Here is a 17,500-nt window from a genome sequence, read left to right on the forward strand (position 1 = left end):
GCCAACGTTTAACAATTAACATGGAGTAACACTGTACGTAAGATTATATTTTTATGCACTAGTCATTTGTTTCCCCCACCCTCCGACCCCCGGGGATAGTGGGGACATATGGGAAAATTACTAGGGCAATTACGCGAGATTACGCCACAATTATGCCTCTAGGGGGTAGGGAAATTACAAGATTTTCGTTCCTCTGGAGACATACAGGGGTAAATATCGGGAAATTCTTACCTAGGAGGACTGGGACTGAAAAGAAACGAAGAGCAATGGTAATGAGTATTTTCACACATTTTCAATATGGCGTCGTTCCTTATATAGTTCATGTGGCACACACAAATGGCAAGAACTGTATATTGTGGTAATCTCCCTAACATTTCCTTGATGACTCAAAATCTTTTAGGAACAGAGGGGTGGGGGAATTACGTGTGTTTGTCTGCTCTAGTCCCCAGTGGAAATACACCTACTTTACAACCATTCAAATGTAATTTCCCTACCCATCCCCGGGGCTCAAGGGGTGGGGGAAACAAATGACTAGTGCATTATACTCCCGACGGTGACTTATCCACAGTATAGAGTTATACAGTTATCTGGGCGCCCTCCCGCAGCTCAGAGATGCAACACCTTTCTGAGAATATGTGCTGTTCCCAACAAGGTTGACATCTGGGCACTTCCAGTTATATCCGGTATACATGTACGTAGATACCTGCCAATTTGCAAAGTCTTTCTTGACTGTTCCAAGGGCCCCTATGACCAATGGCACCACTACAACTTCTACTTGGTGTATCCGCCGTACTTCAAAAGCTAAATCCTGGAACTGCTTGAGCCTCGCTCGTCACAATATTCCGGCCATCCGGCACAACATTATCATCATCATCATCATCATTGGTATATTTGTTATGACTCCACGTTCCCTATACAGGTGTACAGTAGATCTCAATGTTAAAATTCCTTTATAGACTGTAATGAATGGACAAAAAGTGACAAAGTCTGTGGATGTACTGATCAAGAATTTGACCACCTGCTTAGGAATCTTAAATCTAGAGTAAGTAATGACCACAGATCAGTTGGTTCAGTCCAGAATCCACTGGACTTTTTTGCCTATGGCGGTGGGTTCCTTGGCTGAGACCCTGGCAAGATCAACACTAAGAAGAGAGAAAGTGCTTCCTTTATAATTTCACCTGCAAACAGCAAGACTTTCAAGTCTTTTTGGATTAGGTTTATAACCTGTCGAGCCCATCTCATGTACATGTATAATTATTTGGGGTGTTACATGTATTTAGCACGAGTGCTCGACTTGGAAAGAGTCTTCGAAATGGAAATGTTTTTATTTGAATTCTATTTCCATGCCTCTTGTCTCATAAAAATCTGTTTTAAAACACTTACATGTACTACATGTATTGTATGTAAACGGTTTCGGTGTCAAAAATGGAAATTTTTTCGTTGGAAAAACCTTTTCATACAAAAGCAAATGCGAAAAACATGTATAAGCCCCCAAATTGTTGCTTCTTTGATTTTTATTTTATGCGTGCGCATTTAAGATTTTGCTGTCTTGCCTCGGGTAGTCAAGCCAAACTGTTTACGTACGAAAAAGTTGTCTCGCCTTCCAGGGTTACCCTACCTGGCAAGGTGAGACAACTCAACTTATTTAAGCAATAGAGGATGTTTTCCATGTTTCCATAGCCTCATCTAAACACGAGGGGGAGTTGCATGGGAGAATTCGAGACAGTTATGCAAACCGGAGACGCAGTCAACAGTTTGCATAACTGTCGAGAATTCTCCCAATTCCCCCGAGTGTGCATACTATCCCAATTACTTTATAAATGGAGATCGCTCCCAATACAGTGTAGAGTGGTAAAGTGTGACGTCACAAATATTTAAAATTATGAAATTATGGGATTCATTAAGATCTTCAGAAAGTGCATGATGAAGAATGGCCATTTGCCAAAAATTAGCATCTTATTGCAGTTTGGGGATGAGATATTGGCCCTTTCATGCTACAGTGACTCCATACAAATCCCTATAATTTTGTCTTCGTTCTAAATGGTTTAGAACCAAGACCAAAGTTACAAGGATTTGTATGGAGTTACTGAAGCATGGAAGGGCTAATATCTTACCCCCATATTGCAACAATATGCTGATTATTGGCAAGCGGCCATTCTTCATGTACTTTCAGAATATCTCAGTAAATCCCATAATTTCATAAATTTCATTTTTGTGACGTCATCACTTTACCACTCTATGCTGGCAATCCTACCAACCTAGCCATGAGTCCTCACACGGTAAGGAAGACAGACCCCCACCACACTGCTGAAAACTGTGCAAAGAGACAGTTTGGGGAGGGGAAAAAACATCTCCTTTGAATTGCCCTCCATTTCCGCTTACATCAATGCTTCACCATCCATGAGCATGTGGAATCATGGCAGAAGTTTAACAAAACTGCTAACAAAAAGGCACTGACACTCTTCCTTGTGTTAACTAGTCTATAAATTGCTTATTATACATAACTACAATATATATTATTATCAGTTGACTTTTATTTTTGTTCTTTCTTTTCAGGAACTAGAAGCTGCAGTTTTAATACTCCAAAGGCATATTGATTTAGAAAAACAAATCTGGAAATGTTTAGAGAATCTGAAATCCATTCAAAGGTAATGTCATCTTACATGTAATGTAGATATCTGAAGATCTTTTAAGGTCCTAAAAGATCCTACTAGGATGCAGTCTCCTTCGCATTCATTTTTCGCGGTGTCATGCAATGCTTCCTGTTACTAACTAGGATGAGTTCTGGGAAAAATATTTTAATATGTCTTATCAGTGTTTTGACCGCTATTTTGACGGGTAGGAAAAGCGTAAAGAATTTGTAGTGTTTATATGAAGATCCGATGTCAAATAATTTTCGTTAAACGCTAGTTCTGAAAAATTATTTTATGAATTGAGATCTGAAGGTACAGGGCAAAAGATTATACAGACCAAAATAATTTTAGGCACTAACCTTTTACAGAAGTTGCCCGGCAGCATTTTCAATTTTTCCATACATTTGTCTGTAATTTTTTCCCGCAAATTTTCAGTAACAATAATTATTACAGACAAATGTATGCCTTGGAAAAATCGAAAACGCTACCACACAGCTTTTAACGAAGGCTAGTCCCTAAAAATTGGTCAGTATAATCCTTTACCATGTACCTTTAGTTCACGATTCATAATTTTTTTAGAACTAGCGTTTACCAAAAATTCTTTGAGATCGGATCCCCGTAAATTCTTTACGCTTTGGTTACTCATCAAAATGATGGTCAAAACCGTGATAAGGCCTATTGTTATATATGGATCCATATATATATATATGGGAGTCAGGGTGGCTTAGTGGTTATCTATCGGGCCTCCCACCACTGCGAGCCGGGGTTCAATTCTGGCCTCGGCCAACATGTGGGCTGAGTTTCAGTCGATCTCAACCTGACTCGAGGGTTTTTCTCCGGGTACTCCGGTTTTCCTCCCTCGTCAAAATCGACTCACAGCTAATTGACATCTAGCTGTGGTGCTGTGCTCCGACATCAAACATGGACTGTATAGCGGCAGCCAGAGGCGCCTTTGTATGCTTTCAGCCCGATGTCGTGAGCCGCGCCCTTCGCAATTCAGTCCTCGACTGCAAGTAAGGGTGATTAGCACTAGCAATATTTATGTATTTGTTGTTATTCAATTTTTTTTCCTGGTTCAAAATTTGATCCAGTTCAGTTTTGTTTTCCTTTGTTTCAGATTATGATAATGAATATTACTAATTAGACAAAGAAAAATCAAAATTGAACAACTTTGAAAAAATAATTTTAAACCAAAAAAATATGCACTATGCATTAAACAGAAGACCTCTTATTGATTGCACAGGGTTATAATTTTTTGATGCAATGATGACATCAATAAAAATTAGAACTTCACTTAACAGTAGGTTTAGTGGACATAAATAACAGATCCTTAATTGTGACCGCCATGAGTAACTACATTTCACTTCATTGGCTTTCCATTCTCTTCCTGGACAATGACAAATAGACCAAATTCAAGATTAGGTGGAATCAGCGTGCATCCAATGGTAAATTTTCAATTTTCTTTTTAGACACCCACACTGTCCAGTTTCCACGAAGGTGTATATTCTTAGGTGATATTTTGGTATAGTAGAGGGTGTCAATAGGGTATGGCTCTAGTCAAGAAACAGCCGGAAAAAAGCCATTTAACGGTAGTCAGTAAACTGTAAAAAAGGAGATTAGTCAAACAAATTTAGATGATTTTACGACTTTTATGAGTGGAGAGTCTAAGAAGCGTGGGACTGGTAACTAAAACCTCAGGCAGAGCGCAGGCTCAGAGCATGTCACGAAATGAGATAAGAGAAGTCATGCAATCTCCAACAGGACATGCAACATGATACGAAATAGAGGGTACAAAAGTCTCCAGAAGTGTTAGGCAAGGTCAAAAAATTAATGTTATTTATCCTAGAAAGTCTGCACCCTTTGGTCATTATGTACGTACCTGCATACACTAAAAAGTCGATCTTCTTTTATACGTTAGTCAGTTCATATTTTGTTGTTTATACGGTTACGACAGCCAAAAACGTCTTTATATGCTAAACAGTTAACCCCAATGACACCCTCATAGTAGCTCCTTCATTCTGTTAGGTTACTTTGAAATAATTTATTCTCAGAGGGCAGTGAAACTGTCATATTAAATTTTAATAACCCATTGACTCTTAGGAGATGGGACTTAATGGATTTGACTCTGTCCAATGCGAGACGATTTTACTCGTCAATGGGGGCAATCCAGGGTGGTTCAGACTGTGTCAATGGGTTACATGTACATGTATCATGTTCCTCCCCCCCCCCTTTAACACATTGACTCCCAGGAGATGGAACATACAGTACCGCTCAAAGGTAAGTTGACAGTCTCGACTCAATCCTCGAAACTCGATTCTCGCGTCGCGAAGGTCGAGACGTTCGAGTTTCGAGACGCGAGAATCGAGGCTCGAGAATCGAGGCTCGAGAATCGAGAGTCGAGAATCAAGAGTCGAGAAAGATGGACTTTGGAATATGCATAAACTCGAGAAGAACTCGAGAAAGCGATTTATGTCTCGAAGAAATGAACAATTCCGCTAACAGAGCCTTTGTACGCAATATTCATGTCGACTCTAAGCAAGCTTTCAATGTTCTTGGCCCGCGAAAAAAATATTATCTTCATTATCCTTCGGCATGTAGAAAAATAACGTCGCGATCTTATTCACTTGTTCTGCAAAAAATACACGAGTTTCCGATGCGTTCCCCAGGCACAAACCCAGTCACAAACTAATGTAACCCATTCACCCCTAAACCGGCCTAGACCGGTCAGACTTTAAGTTAGTATTTCACTCTGTCTAACACCAGACGATTTTACTTGTCAATGGGGAACCCCCAGGAGTCAATGGGTTAATCACTCACTGAAACACTATGTGAGTATGTCCCATTAATGGATTTTAATTACTCTGTCCAATGCCAGACAATTAGGTTTTACTGCTCAATGGGAACAGTCCAGGGCAGTTCAGTTTCATTTTTATAACATTTCCAGATGTTTTATAAATGAAACTACTAATACTAGTACCAGGGTAATTTTTGTGGTACTTGTTTAGAAATCATGATCTGCACCTTTTTCTCTCAGTGGATGGAAGGGAAAACATATTGATGTTACTCAGAAACTTATTTCAAGCCAATGTAAAGTTGCAAGACTAAGAAGCAGGCTCTTGCGTTGTATCATACAGGTAAAGAATTTCCTTGTTCAGAAATTATGATTACAGTACTTTGTTCTGCACACAAAGCTGTGACTAGAGCTTCTTTTTTTATTTATTCTTTTGGGGGGCTGTGATTTTCCTGCCCAAGCGTAACATTTCTTTGCTTGTGGGACTGCTAAATAATTTATGGTAGAGACACTTTTCATAAAAATTGCCCAAAGGAAAAATCAAAATCTGTATCTCCTCATTCAGAGGCTGCACTTGTAATGACCACTAGACCACGAAAGGCTATGGGACAGAGTAGGGGAAAATATTTATAATAATTACTTAAATAATAGAAATGTGTGCATGACCGGAAACAAGTTTAAATTGTGTTTTTGTTGCACTCAATATCCAGGGATTTGTTTGGACGTTTTGTCTGGTTGTTTAACATTTCACGTCTGCTACTTTGACGCTATAAATTGTTTAAATTTGTTGACTTGTTGGCTTCTTTTTTGTCCTTCTTTATTTTTCTTTTTGGACTTGGGTACTGCAGGACTATCTCAGGAAGCCATGGGCTGAAGAAACACAATACAATCACATGCAATAAATCCTTCAAACTAAAATGAAGTCACATCGCCTTCATTTTGCTTACCAAACAGAATAATCAATTTGTTGGCATTTCATTCCTGTAATAAGTTTACTTTTCTTATTTTTCTCCAAAGTTAAGTATGCATGTAAACAAAATTAAATTTTTATGCAGTACTTTGAAAAGCTATCAAAAACCCTGAATATCCAGTTATTGTACGACTCAGTAACACATCTCACCCAGCTGATATTCTTCTCCCAGTATTGTTAAGAAAAAGTATTGAATAATAATAATAATAATAATAATAATAATAATAACAATGTTGTTGTTGTTGTTATCATTATCATTATTATTATTATTATTATTATTATATTTTATGTACATGTACATGCATAATAAATAACAGTAAAAATTATTATGTTATATAATAATTCATGCACAGTGTACAGAGTGTACGTGATGCAATGATTAATGCCTGGCCAAACGCTCGCAACATTTCAATGCAACAACATGTTGGATGATGTTGGATCAAATTTGAAAACGGTCAAATCTTTCGTGCAACATAATCTTGGATGTTGCATGATGACAGATGTTGTACTTGTTTGGCCACGTTCACACAACATTGTTGCACTAGGTCCATTTCTTGCGCGCCAGGGGTCCGAGGCACATGAACATTGACATGTTGCGTTGAAAATGTTTGAAAATGTTGCGTGCATTTGGCCACCCCGCTCAACACATGTCGCAACATCCTGCAACAATGTTGCGAGATATTGCGTTGAAATGTTGCGAGCATTTGGCCAGGCCTTTACGTTGTGATGATACTAGCTAGTTTACCTAGTAATGATGAAATTCTTTTTGACAAGCCAATAATAATTATTTTAAATGTTTGCTTCACAGCAACTTTGCAACGAAGGATCCTCTGAGGTTTATCTCCCTTCTTGGTCAGGCATTGATGTCATTAGTGGTGATAACAAGAAAAAAGATTCTCCAAATGATGGGGAATTCATTGAGCAACAACATGTCAGCAAAGATGACCCAACTGCTGTTACTGGCCAAAGCACAAACAACGAAAGCAGTCGAGTCGATGCTAACTCAGAAGATCTAACTTACTCAAATATTGAGGGTGTCCACATTTCAATGAGTACTTCCACAAATGACACAAACAATGAAAGCAAGCGAGTCAATGTTAACCCAGAAGATCTAACTTACTCAAATATTGAAAGTGTCCAGAGTGTAATGAATGCTTCCACAAATGCAGAAAGTCAAGTACTCCAGATGTCGCCAGGGCGTGAACGTGCACCAGAGTGCATTTACGAGATTGCTCCTCCACCTGCAAGTCCTTCCAAACCATGTTCACCATCCAAGCCAAAGCCGTATTCGGAATCAAAGAAAGAGAAAAGTGGACGTACAGGTTGTGTTGGTGCTGAGAAGCCAGAAGGAACTATCCTAAAACAAGTACTGAGTCCATTTGCCAATTTTGTGTACTGTACATTCATGTTTGCTATGCAAAATTATTTCACTTTGTTTTGGCGTTTCAACAAAATCAACCGTGTCGAAATGTTGATCTTACTAACATGGACAAATTTCACTGTTTTTTTTTTTAAGTGTTCACAATGTCCAGGGCTACATGTATTTACTACAATTGCTGTTTCCTTCTTCATATTTGTGAGCCAATATCATCCATGGTCCTTTCTCTTCTGCTGATTCTTTGTGCCAGTAGTCATCAAAGAAAATACCGCAAAACGAGAACATCATTAATATTTTGTTAAAAGAGGAATTTAAATAATCGTGCTGCACATGCAGCAGGCATTTTAGTATGTATTCTTGTGCTACCTGCATAATTATTGATGACGAAAAATCACCAAATTTGGGGTTCTGACAAAAACTGTTAGCATACAATAGAGAGTTTGTCATTCTGTATTTTTACTTTGAAACCACTCATACCAATTTATTTTTAGCACACTTTGCTAACATAGTATGTTGAAAATGAGGTGGAAAAATCGCGAAAGACTTACGATGGAGCAAAGTTACATGTATATTTTGTGGTGACTTTTTGGTCGACGTAGCCATTTTTAGATCTACATGTAAAAAGTCCTTAGCTATTCCGACCTCAACAAACTTTGTTTGTGTTGCAGTGATTTAATTAAAGGGGCTAGGTCATGCTATTTTAGGTAATTTTACTTAATTTTGTTAATTATGCGCTCTAAACGTCAAATTGGCAGACCAAGAGTCTTCCATTTGCAAAACCACAGCCACATAACAACTGAGAATGATTTCCAGCTTTGTAAATGATATTTTGATATAGATTGATATAAATTTGAAAAAAGGTGGGCTGACGTTTTTCAAATTTACCCTAATTGAATCCATTTCAATCCTCTCCAGTTTTGTCCATCCATGTCCCTTCTTGGCTTCCCTGTGTTTTGTTAGAGTTTTTCTATAGTTTTGAACAGTTATTTTGATATTTTAGTTAATTCTATGACCATTCGATCAGTGCTGAAATTGCCTAAAATTGCGTGACCTAGCCCCTTTACATGTAAGTACTGACAGCCGACAAAAAGCATTTTGGCTTAACCTCAATCAGAGAAGTTGACTACAAAATTGAAAAAAATTAAAGGCCAATTCTTTCAAACCTAAGATTAAAACTCGTTAGGACAATGGGAGCATGAAGTGGTCAGAACATGATCATCCACTTTGCTTTGTGGTGTTTGGGAGCCTTTTAAAAATGGCATGCTCACAGACATCCCTAGACAAGGAGCCAAATGGCCCCTTGTTGATACAGTCGGCCACTCTACTCAAAGCAATCGCCAGCTTCAAATAATTTTAGTGAAACTGTTTGTGTTCAGAGAATTGATGTTCATTAATGGCCCCAATTCCATTGGTGTAGAGTACAAGTACCTCTTGTTGCTCTTGATATTTTGGTGGCGTCACCTGAGAGCCTTACCCCTTGGAGAGCCTCAGAAAAATACCACGTTATGGATGGTGCCTCCTAATTCAAACATGTTTGCACGGTTTACTGAATATGTGGGAAAAGCAGTTCTTAACAAGGGGTATTGAAATGGTAACCACGCATTTATTGAAGATTATTAATCTACAATATTTGTAAAAAGCTTTAAAATACAAAGCAATGTATGGCATTGTTTTCCAATTTGAAGCTTAATTATCTCTGAAAAATGTGAGGTTAAAACCCAATTTTCTTTTTGGATACCAAGAGCACTTGCTAAGTTCTGTCTCTCTTCGCATAGTTTTAAACCATGCAAAATATCTCTGTATAATAAGCACCACCCATAGGAAATTCGAGTATCTGGAGATGTGGAGAACATACATGTGCGCAATAAAAATAGTAGGCACCATCCTTAAGCCTACTATTGTTATTGCGCATACGTTTTGCGCATCTTAAGATACTCGGATTTCCTATCGGTGATGCTTACCAATACAGGGATACTTTTGCGTGGTTTAAAACTATCCGGAGAAAGTAGATCTTAGTAAGTACTCCTCATATCCAAAAAGAAAATTGGGGGTAACCATGCATTTTTCAGAGATAATTAAGCCTCAATTTAAGAAAGAACGCCTTACATTGCTTTGTGTTTTAAAGCTTTTTACAAATATTGTTCATGAATTATCTTTGAAAAATGCGTGGTTACCCCCAATTTTCTTTTTGGATTTCAATAACACTTTTTAAGATCTAAATTTCCTGCATAATCACACACCGGGGCAAAAATATTGTTAATTAGTAGGCACCGTCCTTAAGTGGATTCAGAAGGAAGGAAGGAATCTTTATTGCACACATTGATATTTTAACTAATTATAGAGATTATACAGGTATATAAGACAAAATAAGGAAAAATTGAGGATAGAAATAGATTTTTTTACAATGTGGGTACACAGTGGCCAAAGGAGCACATGATCTTGAAGGGTATAACTTGCAACTCTTTTCCTTGAAACAAAGCTATTAATATCATGGGTGACAAATTACTTTCATAAGATGCCATTTTGTCACTGTACGAAAAGTTGCCATGAGAGCATTGTAATTTCACATGTGAAATTATAAATTAACACTGAAATTTTGTGCCAAAAGTAAGGAGTAATTTGTCACCCATGTTAATATAAAAGTAACAGCAAGTTTCCTCATAAAATTAAGGACTTGTATTTTCAGAAGTTGCTGAAATTCCCTGAGTTGTGCATTATCCTTAATTTTACTTAGCCCCATGCGATTAACTATACATACGGTATTAATAAATTAATAAATATTATTTTTATCACTCGTGCAAATGCGAAACCACTGAATAAGGTGTATATACATTGTGTACATGATTGTATTAATTGCTTATCAGGATTGCAAAACATCAGCCTACGTGCAGCCGCCAGTTGATGCCGATCAACTTGATGAAGAGGATGCTTGGGTTGTAGAAAATCATCATTTGCAAGACTGGGATCCAGTGAGTATATAAATTTCTTGAGAATCCTAAATGCCACAGATAAATAGTCATAATTATCACATTATACATGTATATAATTTTGTCAGTGTTTTCACAGAATACTATCAATAACCTTGGTGAATAACCTCAGTGGAACATTGATGACCTTGAGAGATCTTAATGTTTATGTTTTCACTCACTCAAAGTGCCAGTTGTGTATTTTACTCTAATGTGAGAAAGTTGACTTGTCAATGGGATCCTCTTTTGGGCAAACATACCTTCGTTTCATTCATTGAAGTCCTTTCATGAGATCACTTGAGCCTAACAAATTGACTTGCTCCCCACTGAGTGGCTTCATAGATATATTTGTACAACTGTAGAGCATTGCATCGCCACATTGTAGAAGTCATGGGCTTGAATCCTGAACATTGACGCCAACTGAAGTTTTCTCATGTCTATAAGAGATGATGGGCCACTTTCAAAAATACCTTAATACTCTTTGTTTGTCCCTCCAAAGTTTGCATGAGCATTGTTTTTATTTTCTCTTGGGAACATCGTAGGTTCCAAAGGAAGCTGGAAGCAATGCTTATGCAAAATTTGGAGGGACAAACAAAGAGTATTGTGGTATTTTTGAAAGTGGCCCATTGCATAAATTGTCCAGATAACTGTTTCATCAATAACCCACACACACAAGTCAATACATATTTATTGAATTTACCTGATGTAATTTTTGTACACTGATCTGGATGACATACAGTGTAGAATGATGGGGGCCTTTTATTTTGCGTTATAGGGATTTTACAAAACGGAACATTTTTCATTTGAATATCCCAAGATGTAAACTTATTTTTTTCCTCTTAGACTCCTGTTCTTCAAGAGTTGTTTGGTGATGTCCGACCTTTGCAAGCCACTCCTCCTGTGAGTGTATTTACATTGTAATGCTTGAATATTATTTTAAGCAATAGAAGACTTTTTCAATGTTCACATAGCCTCATCTAAACACGAGGGGCAGTTGGAAGAATTCTTGACAGTGATGCAAACTAGCTGTACGACCCCACCTTAAAATTTCAGGATTTCCTTAGTGAGAAAAAATAATCGTATAGAAATAACTACATTTAGTATAAACACACAGGTGATTATAAATGTACAAAATCGCGCGCTCTCATTGGCTCGCTATCTCGGATTATCAGCCGATAATCACCTCGACAGACAAAATGGCTGCCAGTAGTCGTTTTGCCACCGTAAGTGAAGATGATTTTGTGTTGAAATGTTTTTTTTTCTCTTTTTTGAAATAATCACTTGTGTATTTATACTAAAACAATTATTCGCCTCAGGCTCAGTGATTATCGGTGAATATTCACCGATAATCACTTCGCCTTTCGGCGAATAATTGTTAAGTAATTAAATCTGTCAGACAGGTTTTTCACAAATTTTGAAAAACTGTGTGATAGATAGTTTTAAAAAATGTTAACAGTTTCGTCTTCATGTTGTTTACTAATTCCCAAAAGTTAACCCTGGTCGTGTGGCTAGTTTTTGAGAAAAAGGCTTTTGAAATGTCTAGTTTCCAGTTCCCCCTCCCAGGGCTCCAGGAGCTTGGTCACTATATACGCCTTTTCCCCTGAATTGCATTTATTTGTAAGGTAAAATTACATTTTACGTCAGTTGCAGTGTCTTGAGAAGAGACATCTTGTGGCTTTAATGTCACAGATTTCAAAATCTTGATCTTTTTTCCTCGGAAAACTGTAGTAAGCTACCTTAAGCTTATCCTGTCAAATAGGAAAAGAAATAATGTGCAATGAGCATGCGCAAACTGAATACATGTACAGTGGAACATCTATCTTTGACTTCTTGCCATTTACTGCTGAATTTTACAGCAAAGTGAAGAAGCTAAAGTTGATAATATCCGTATGGCTGGATACATGGAGAAGTTACCCGTGAAAAGCAGTCAGAAAAAGGTATAATAGCAGTTGTTTTCCTTAAACCCAGGCTAAAGTAATAGCCCAGTTTTGAGTTGTTAAATATATCTTATTAGATGTTTTGGTGTGTAGTATTGCTGAATATTTTACCGCGAGTAGAAATACTCAGAGATACTACACACAAAAAAATATTTACTTATTATTCAATTTTTTCGCACTATATCCTTAGCCATTGAAATTGTAAACAACCGAGAACGTGTGACAAATTTGTACGTGTAGCGCGGGGCAAACGTCAGCACCTCAACTAGTCAAACTGGTTTTCTACCGTACAAATAACAAATATCGTAGAATATATATACAATCGTTTGGTGCTTTTTTTTGTACAATAACTAATACAGAAGGATAATAATAAACAATTATTCCATTCGCGCTTGTTGGATATGAGATGGCGCGTAGCGCCGAGTTGGCTATAACCAGTCTCATATCCAACAACCGCGAATGGAATAATTGTTTTATTAAATTCCTTTTAAGGAATTTAAGCTGTCGTCCATGAATGAGTGACATGAGTGAAATCCATAAGCATTTGGAGTTTAAAAACTGCAAAAGTTTGGAAGTACGAAATACGAGCGAAAAAAGCGAGAAAATCCGAGCAAAATAGAAAAAACTTGATTAAGATGCGATGTTGTGTAATACCTTGTGGTCAGACAGACGTAGGCTTATCTCAAAAACACTTCTTACCTTTTCGCCTACTTCTAAACGTCGGAATTGATCCAAACTTTCCACAAAAAACTTTTTTTTGTGCTTTATTCAGAGAGAAATTTCGCTTTCCGGCGAAAATAATTTTAGCTTAGCAGCGCTTAGCGGAATCATTTGCCATATAAGGTCAAACTAAGGTATATGAGCTGATAACCGAGATTTTGTAAACCAATCAGAGCACGAGAAATTCATTAACCGAAGTTGAGAATTTAATAATTTGTAATATTTAAAAATTAAGATTGTTATTCCATGTCAGAGCACACCCTGGTTGTGAAATGGCAAATGGCCAAAGAGGCGTACGCTGTTAGCACCAAGCTGTCCTTCACCGATGGTTTTTGCAGCTTAAGAGTGTAAACCAAAGTCAAAAATAACAAAACAGCTTCATGCAATTTATGAATAAGGTCTATAAAGCGATAGAGTAGCTGTGGCAAGCTTTTTGTTAAAAGAATATGAAATCATGCTTGAAATAAAACTATGCCATTTCGTCCTCAAGGGTTCTGTATTCAAGAGCTGGAAGAAACGTCATTTTAAGGCTGTTGGAGGAAAACTCTACTATTATGAGGTACATAAATACAGGGATTTACTTCGCAGCTGCATAGAGTGGTTTTCAATTGAGTGTCGTAAAACAAGTACCAAATTGAACTAATCCAAATTCGTAGGAATTCCGTGTAACTTGCTCAAAGCGCGGGAAAAATCGCGCGTGCAAGTCGCGATCGGGTTTGGTTTTTCTTCTCATTGGTTGATAAACTGGCGCGAGATTTTAAACCAATCACTAAGCGTAGCAATTGCAATCGCGTAATTACTATAGACAGTCATGTGAAAAGTGCTCTAAAATGAAAAATACGTGTTGAACACACAACCATTAGAGGTAGATCTGTCACTCATTCTGTTCTATTAAAGAGAACTTGCAAATGCCTTTTAGCAAGTCGAAGTGTACGGCTGCAATTTGCGGCATAAGCATTTCTCTTTTGTACAGCGCTTTTAATTCACGGTAGCTTCAAGCTTTTCGTTTCTATCTATTACAGGATCATCGAGCTTTACAACCCTTGGGATTTGTCAACTTGGTCCACTGCGTAGTGAGTTGAAAACATGTTAATTTTGATCAGAAACCCATAAGGGTTGAAACGTGTAACGGCCCCTTGTGTGCTGGGAAACAAGCTTCTGAATATTCAATTTGTTAAGTACCATATTTGGAACAACAAGAGGGAGGGGTTTCCAAATATGGTACTTAGCACTGAAACATTCAACCAATCAGTTCGCACTGAATATTCGGAAGCTGTGAACGCGCGTTACACGTTTCAACCCTTATGGGTTTCTGTTTTGATCCAATGCATCAGACATGGATCTTAATGGTTGCCTTTGTTGTTATGTGAAAAAGGAAAGATCGAGGCTTTGAAAAGAAGACGTCCACAGGACAGACTGTCAGACCAATGCTTAGACTGTGTCAGGTATAGACTGACTGAAAGGCTGCCTGGCTTGTTGGCTGACTTATCAAGTGACTGACTGGGTTACTCGGCCAAATGAGTGATTGAGGTTTTGACTGAATGACTGGCTGACTCTTTACATGTCTGACTTGCTGACTGGCCGACTTAGTTAATGAACGTACTGACTGATTTACTGGCCGACTGACTAGAACTAACAGACAGACATTACTTGTCTGACTTACTGACACTGGCTGACTGGCCAACTAAGTAATAGACTGAATGGCTCAGTGACTGGCTGATTGCTTCATTGACTGCCTGGCTAATTGGCTGGTTGACCGACTAACTGACATCCTGAGTGACTGGACGTTTGAGAGATTGACTGTTTGACTGGCTTACTGAGGGATTGACTGATGTACCGACCTCAGGGTCGGTGGTGGTGGATATTTGCTTCCCCAAAGGACTTTCATTAGCTGGCAGTCCTTTGAGCTACTGAATCATTGGAAGATATGCAAGTACACTGTTTGTATTAAAAGGCCATCAGGCTGACTGGCTGATTGGCCTGAAGAGACCAGATTTGCTTCAAAGTTGACAGGACAGAATTATGCCAAAAAACAAGACGAAAAAAGGTACTTAAACGATGTTTTGTTTTTTTTTTCTTTTTCCGCTGTATTAGGTCAAGAAAGTCGAGGACAAATTGCTGGAAGTTGTCGAAGAAGTAAGAGTTACCTCAGTAATTAGCTGTTTGAGTCAGCAACGACAGCGCTGCAACGGCAACAAGAGAATCACAAACCGTTTTTTTTTTTAAGGGCAAAACCTTAGCGCGCACCGCAGGCTTCACGTGCGATTTACTTTTAACTCAGGGTGCGTTTTTTGGCAAAATCCGAAAACGGATTCTTGAATCCAAAAACGGATTTTGCTAGTGAGTTGGATGGGGTCAATCCCTGAGTTGACGTCACAAACTTCTCTGCGATGCAAACCTTCTTTCAATCAAAAGCAATTTGTGATGTCATCCGAGGACGAGGGGCATGCCTCTTACCAGCTCGGCCGTGGTACTAGCGACTTCCATCTATACGCAGTGTTAAACCCTTTGTACACATTGCATGCCTATACTTTTAGGGTGGAGGAGGAAAATCACTAAAACTGAAGTGCTCGTCTATTAAAGAAGCGGAGGACTGGAAAGAGGCATTGGAAGCTGAGTCTGTAGTACCAACGGACAGCAGTCCCCCAACAGATGAATTATCTGCCACTGAGGTAAATTCCTGCCGTTTTCAGATGACGCAACGACGACCATTTTGGCGTCAAAACAACACTGGGAACGAAACCAAAACGATGCAGTTTTACTGCAAAATAATTCTCGATGCAACGGATTCCTTGTTTATATTTAAAAGGAAGCAATCTGAATCTAATTGTCATGCTGATTTGCATGAAGTGCATTGTGTGAGTTGGAAGTCCTTTCCGTTTGAATACTTTTGATAAATATATAAATGGTAAATGCACAGATCGAATGACAGAATTTACCACCTCATTGGCGACAACCCTTGACGGGCTGTCGGTGATCATCTTGCCTTCTGCTCAGTATCCTTAGTCATATTTTAAACACGTTTAAGAACTTCCCCGCAAACATCTACGCGCTGTATGAGCTCTCCCATGAAAATAGACCTTCTGGAAGACTGCGGATGCCCGCCTCAAGCCAATCATTTCTCAAGGGATAACCTGGTGGGCTTTGCCAAAGCCTGACCGAGTTGGAGACATATTACAGTCGACTACTCTACAACCGGGCGATGATGATCACGATAAAATATTTCCATACTACCTTTGACATTTTCTCATCCCAAGTAGGCTCCAATCTTTTAAAGAACATTAGTGTTTGGGTTTTATATTTGTAGGGCTCAACCATTATCATCGACCTTGGATCAAGTTCAGTCAAGGCCGGTTTTGTTCAGGAAGATGGTACGTTTCATAGGTTTGATTGCGGTTGGCAGTTCCACAAATGGCTTTTCGGGCCCGAAAAGTTTTGGGACTTTCGAGAAACGGGCCCCAGATCCGAGCTTTTTCGCGGTTTCCTGGGTTGTTTTGAGATGTAAAAGTTGTCCCAAGTTATAGGAAGTCAAACGGCAGGCTTCAGACCATGTTACCTATGTTCTGAGTTGTTCGGAGGTTTTCCGGGGTGTCCCTAGCTTTTCCGAGCTATTCTTAATGTCATTTATTTATGTCCTTCCTTTTTGTTAGCCTGGCCGCAAGTTATTTTTCCATGTGTTATTGCTGTCGATAAAGAAAACCCGTAAGTTATTAACTTTGCTCTGTTTAACCCGACATTCATTTCAGTTAAGGACGGCGCCAACTAATTCAAAGGTATTTTTGCGCGGTTTACTGAATATGCGGGAAAAGCAGATCGTATTGAAACCCAAAAAGAAAATTGGGGGTTACCACGCATTTTTCGAAAATAATTAATCAACAATATTTGTAAAAAAGTTTAAAATGCAGAGCAATGTATAGCGTTCTTTTCCAAATTGAAGCTTACTTATCTCTGAAAAATGCTTAGTTACCCCCATTTTTTTTTCTTTTTGGATACCGAGAGCTCTTGCTAAGTTCTGCTTTCTCCGCATAGTTTTAACCCGCGCAAAAATATCCCTGTATTAATAAGCACCACTCATAGAAAATCTGAGTATCTCGAGATGCGCACA

General features: G+C 38.4%; 1 protein-coding gene across 2 annotated transcripts in view; it reads left to right on the forward strand.

Annotated features, from left to right (window-relative positions):
• LOC138011292 (uncharacterized) overlaps nt 1-17,500 on the forward strand; it is a 29,819-nt gene that overhangs the window by 334 nt on the left and 11,985 nt on the right. The window contains exons 2-14 of one of the 2 annotated variants that reach the window (XM_068858258.1): nt 957-1,042; nt 2,557-2,648; nt 5,668-5,767; nt 7,203-7,760; nt 10,637-10,741; nt 11,582-11,638; nt 12,595-12,675; nt 13,886-13,954; nt 14,418-14,468; nt 15,490-15,531; nt 15,933-16,067; nt 16,703-16,766; nt 17,046-17,097. In XM_068858258.1, coding sequence (XP_068714359.1) covers nt 957-1,042; nt 2,557-2,648; nt 5,668-5,767; nt 7,203-7,760; nt 10,637-10,741; nt 11,582-11,638; nt 12,595-12,675; nt 13,886-13,954; nt 14,418-14,468; nt 15,490-15,531; nt 15,933-16,067; nt 16,703-16,766; nt 17,046-17,097 — 1,492 coding nt within the window. Of the gene's footprint in view, nt 1-956; nt 1,043-2,556; nt 2,649-5,667; nt 5,768-7,202; nt 7,761-10,635; nt 10,742-11,581; nt 11,639-12,594; nt 12,676-13,885; nt 13,955-14,417; nt 14,469-15,489; nt 15,532-15,932; nt 16,068-16,702; nt 16,767-17,045; nt 17,098-17,500 lie in introns of both variants that reach the window. The other variant, XM_068858259.1, reaches the window with a different exon arrangement.

This window comes from Montipora foliosa, chromosome 7, assembly GCF_036669935.1.
Source record: "Montipora foliosa isolate CH-2021 chromosome 7, ASM3666993v2, whole genome shotgun sequence".
NCBI classification, from domain to species: domain Eukaryota; kingdom Metazoa; phylum Cnidaria; class Anthozoa; order Scleractinia; family Acroporidae; genus Montipora; species Montipora foliosa.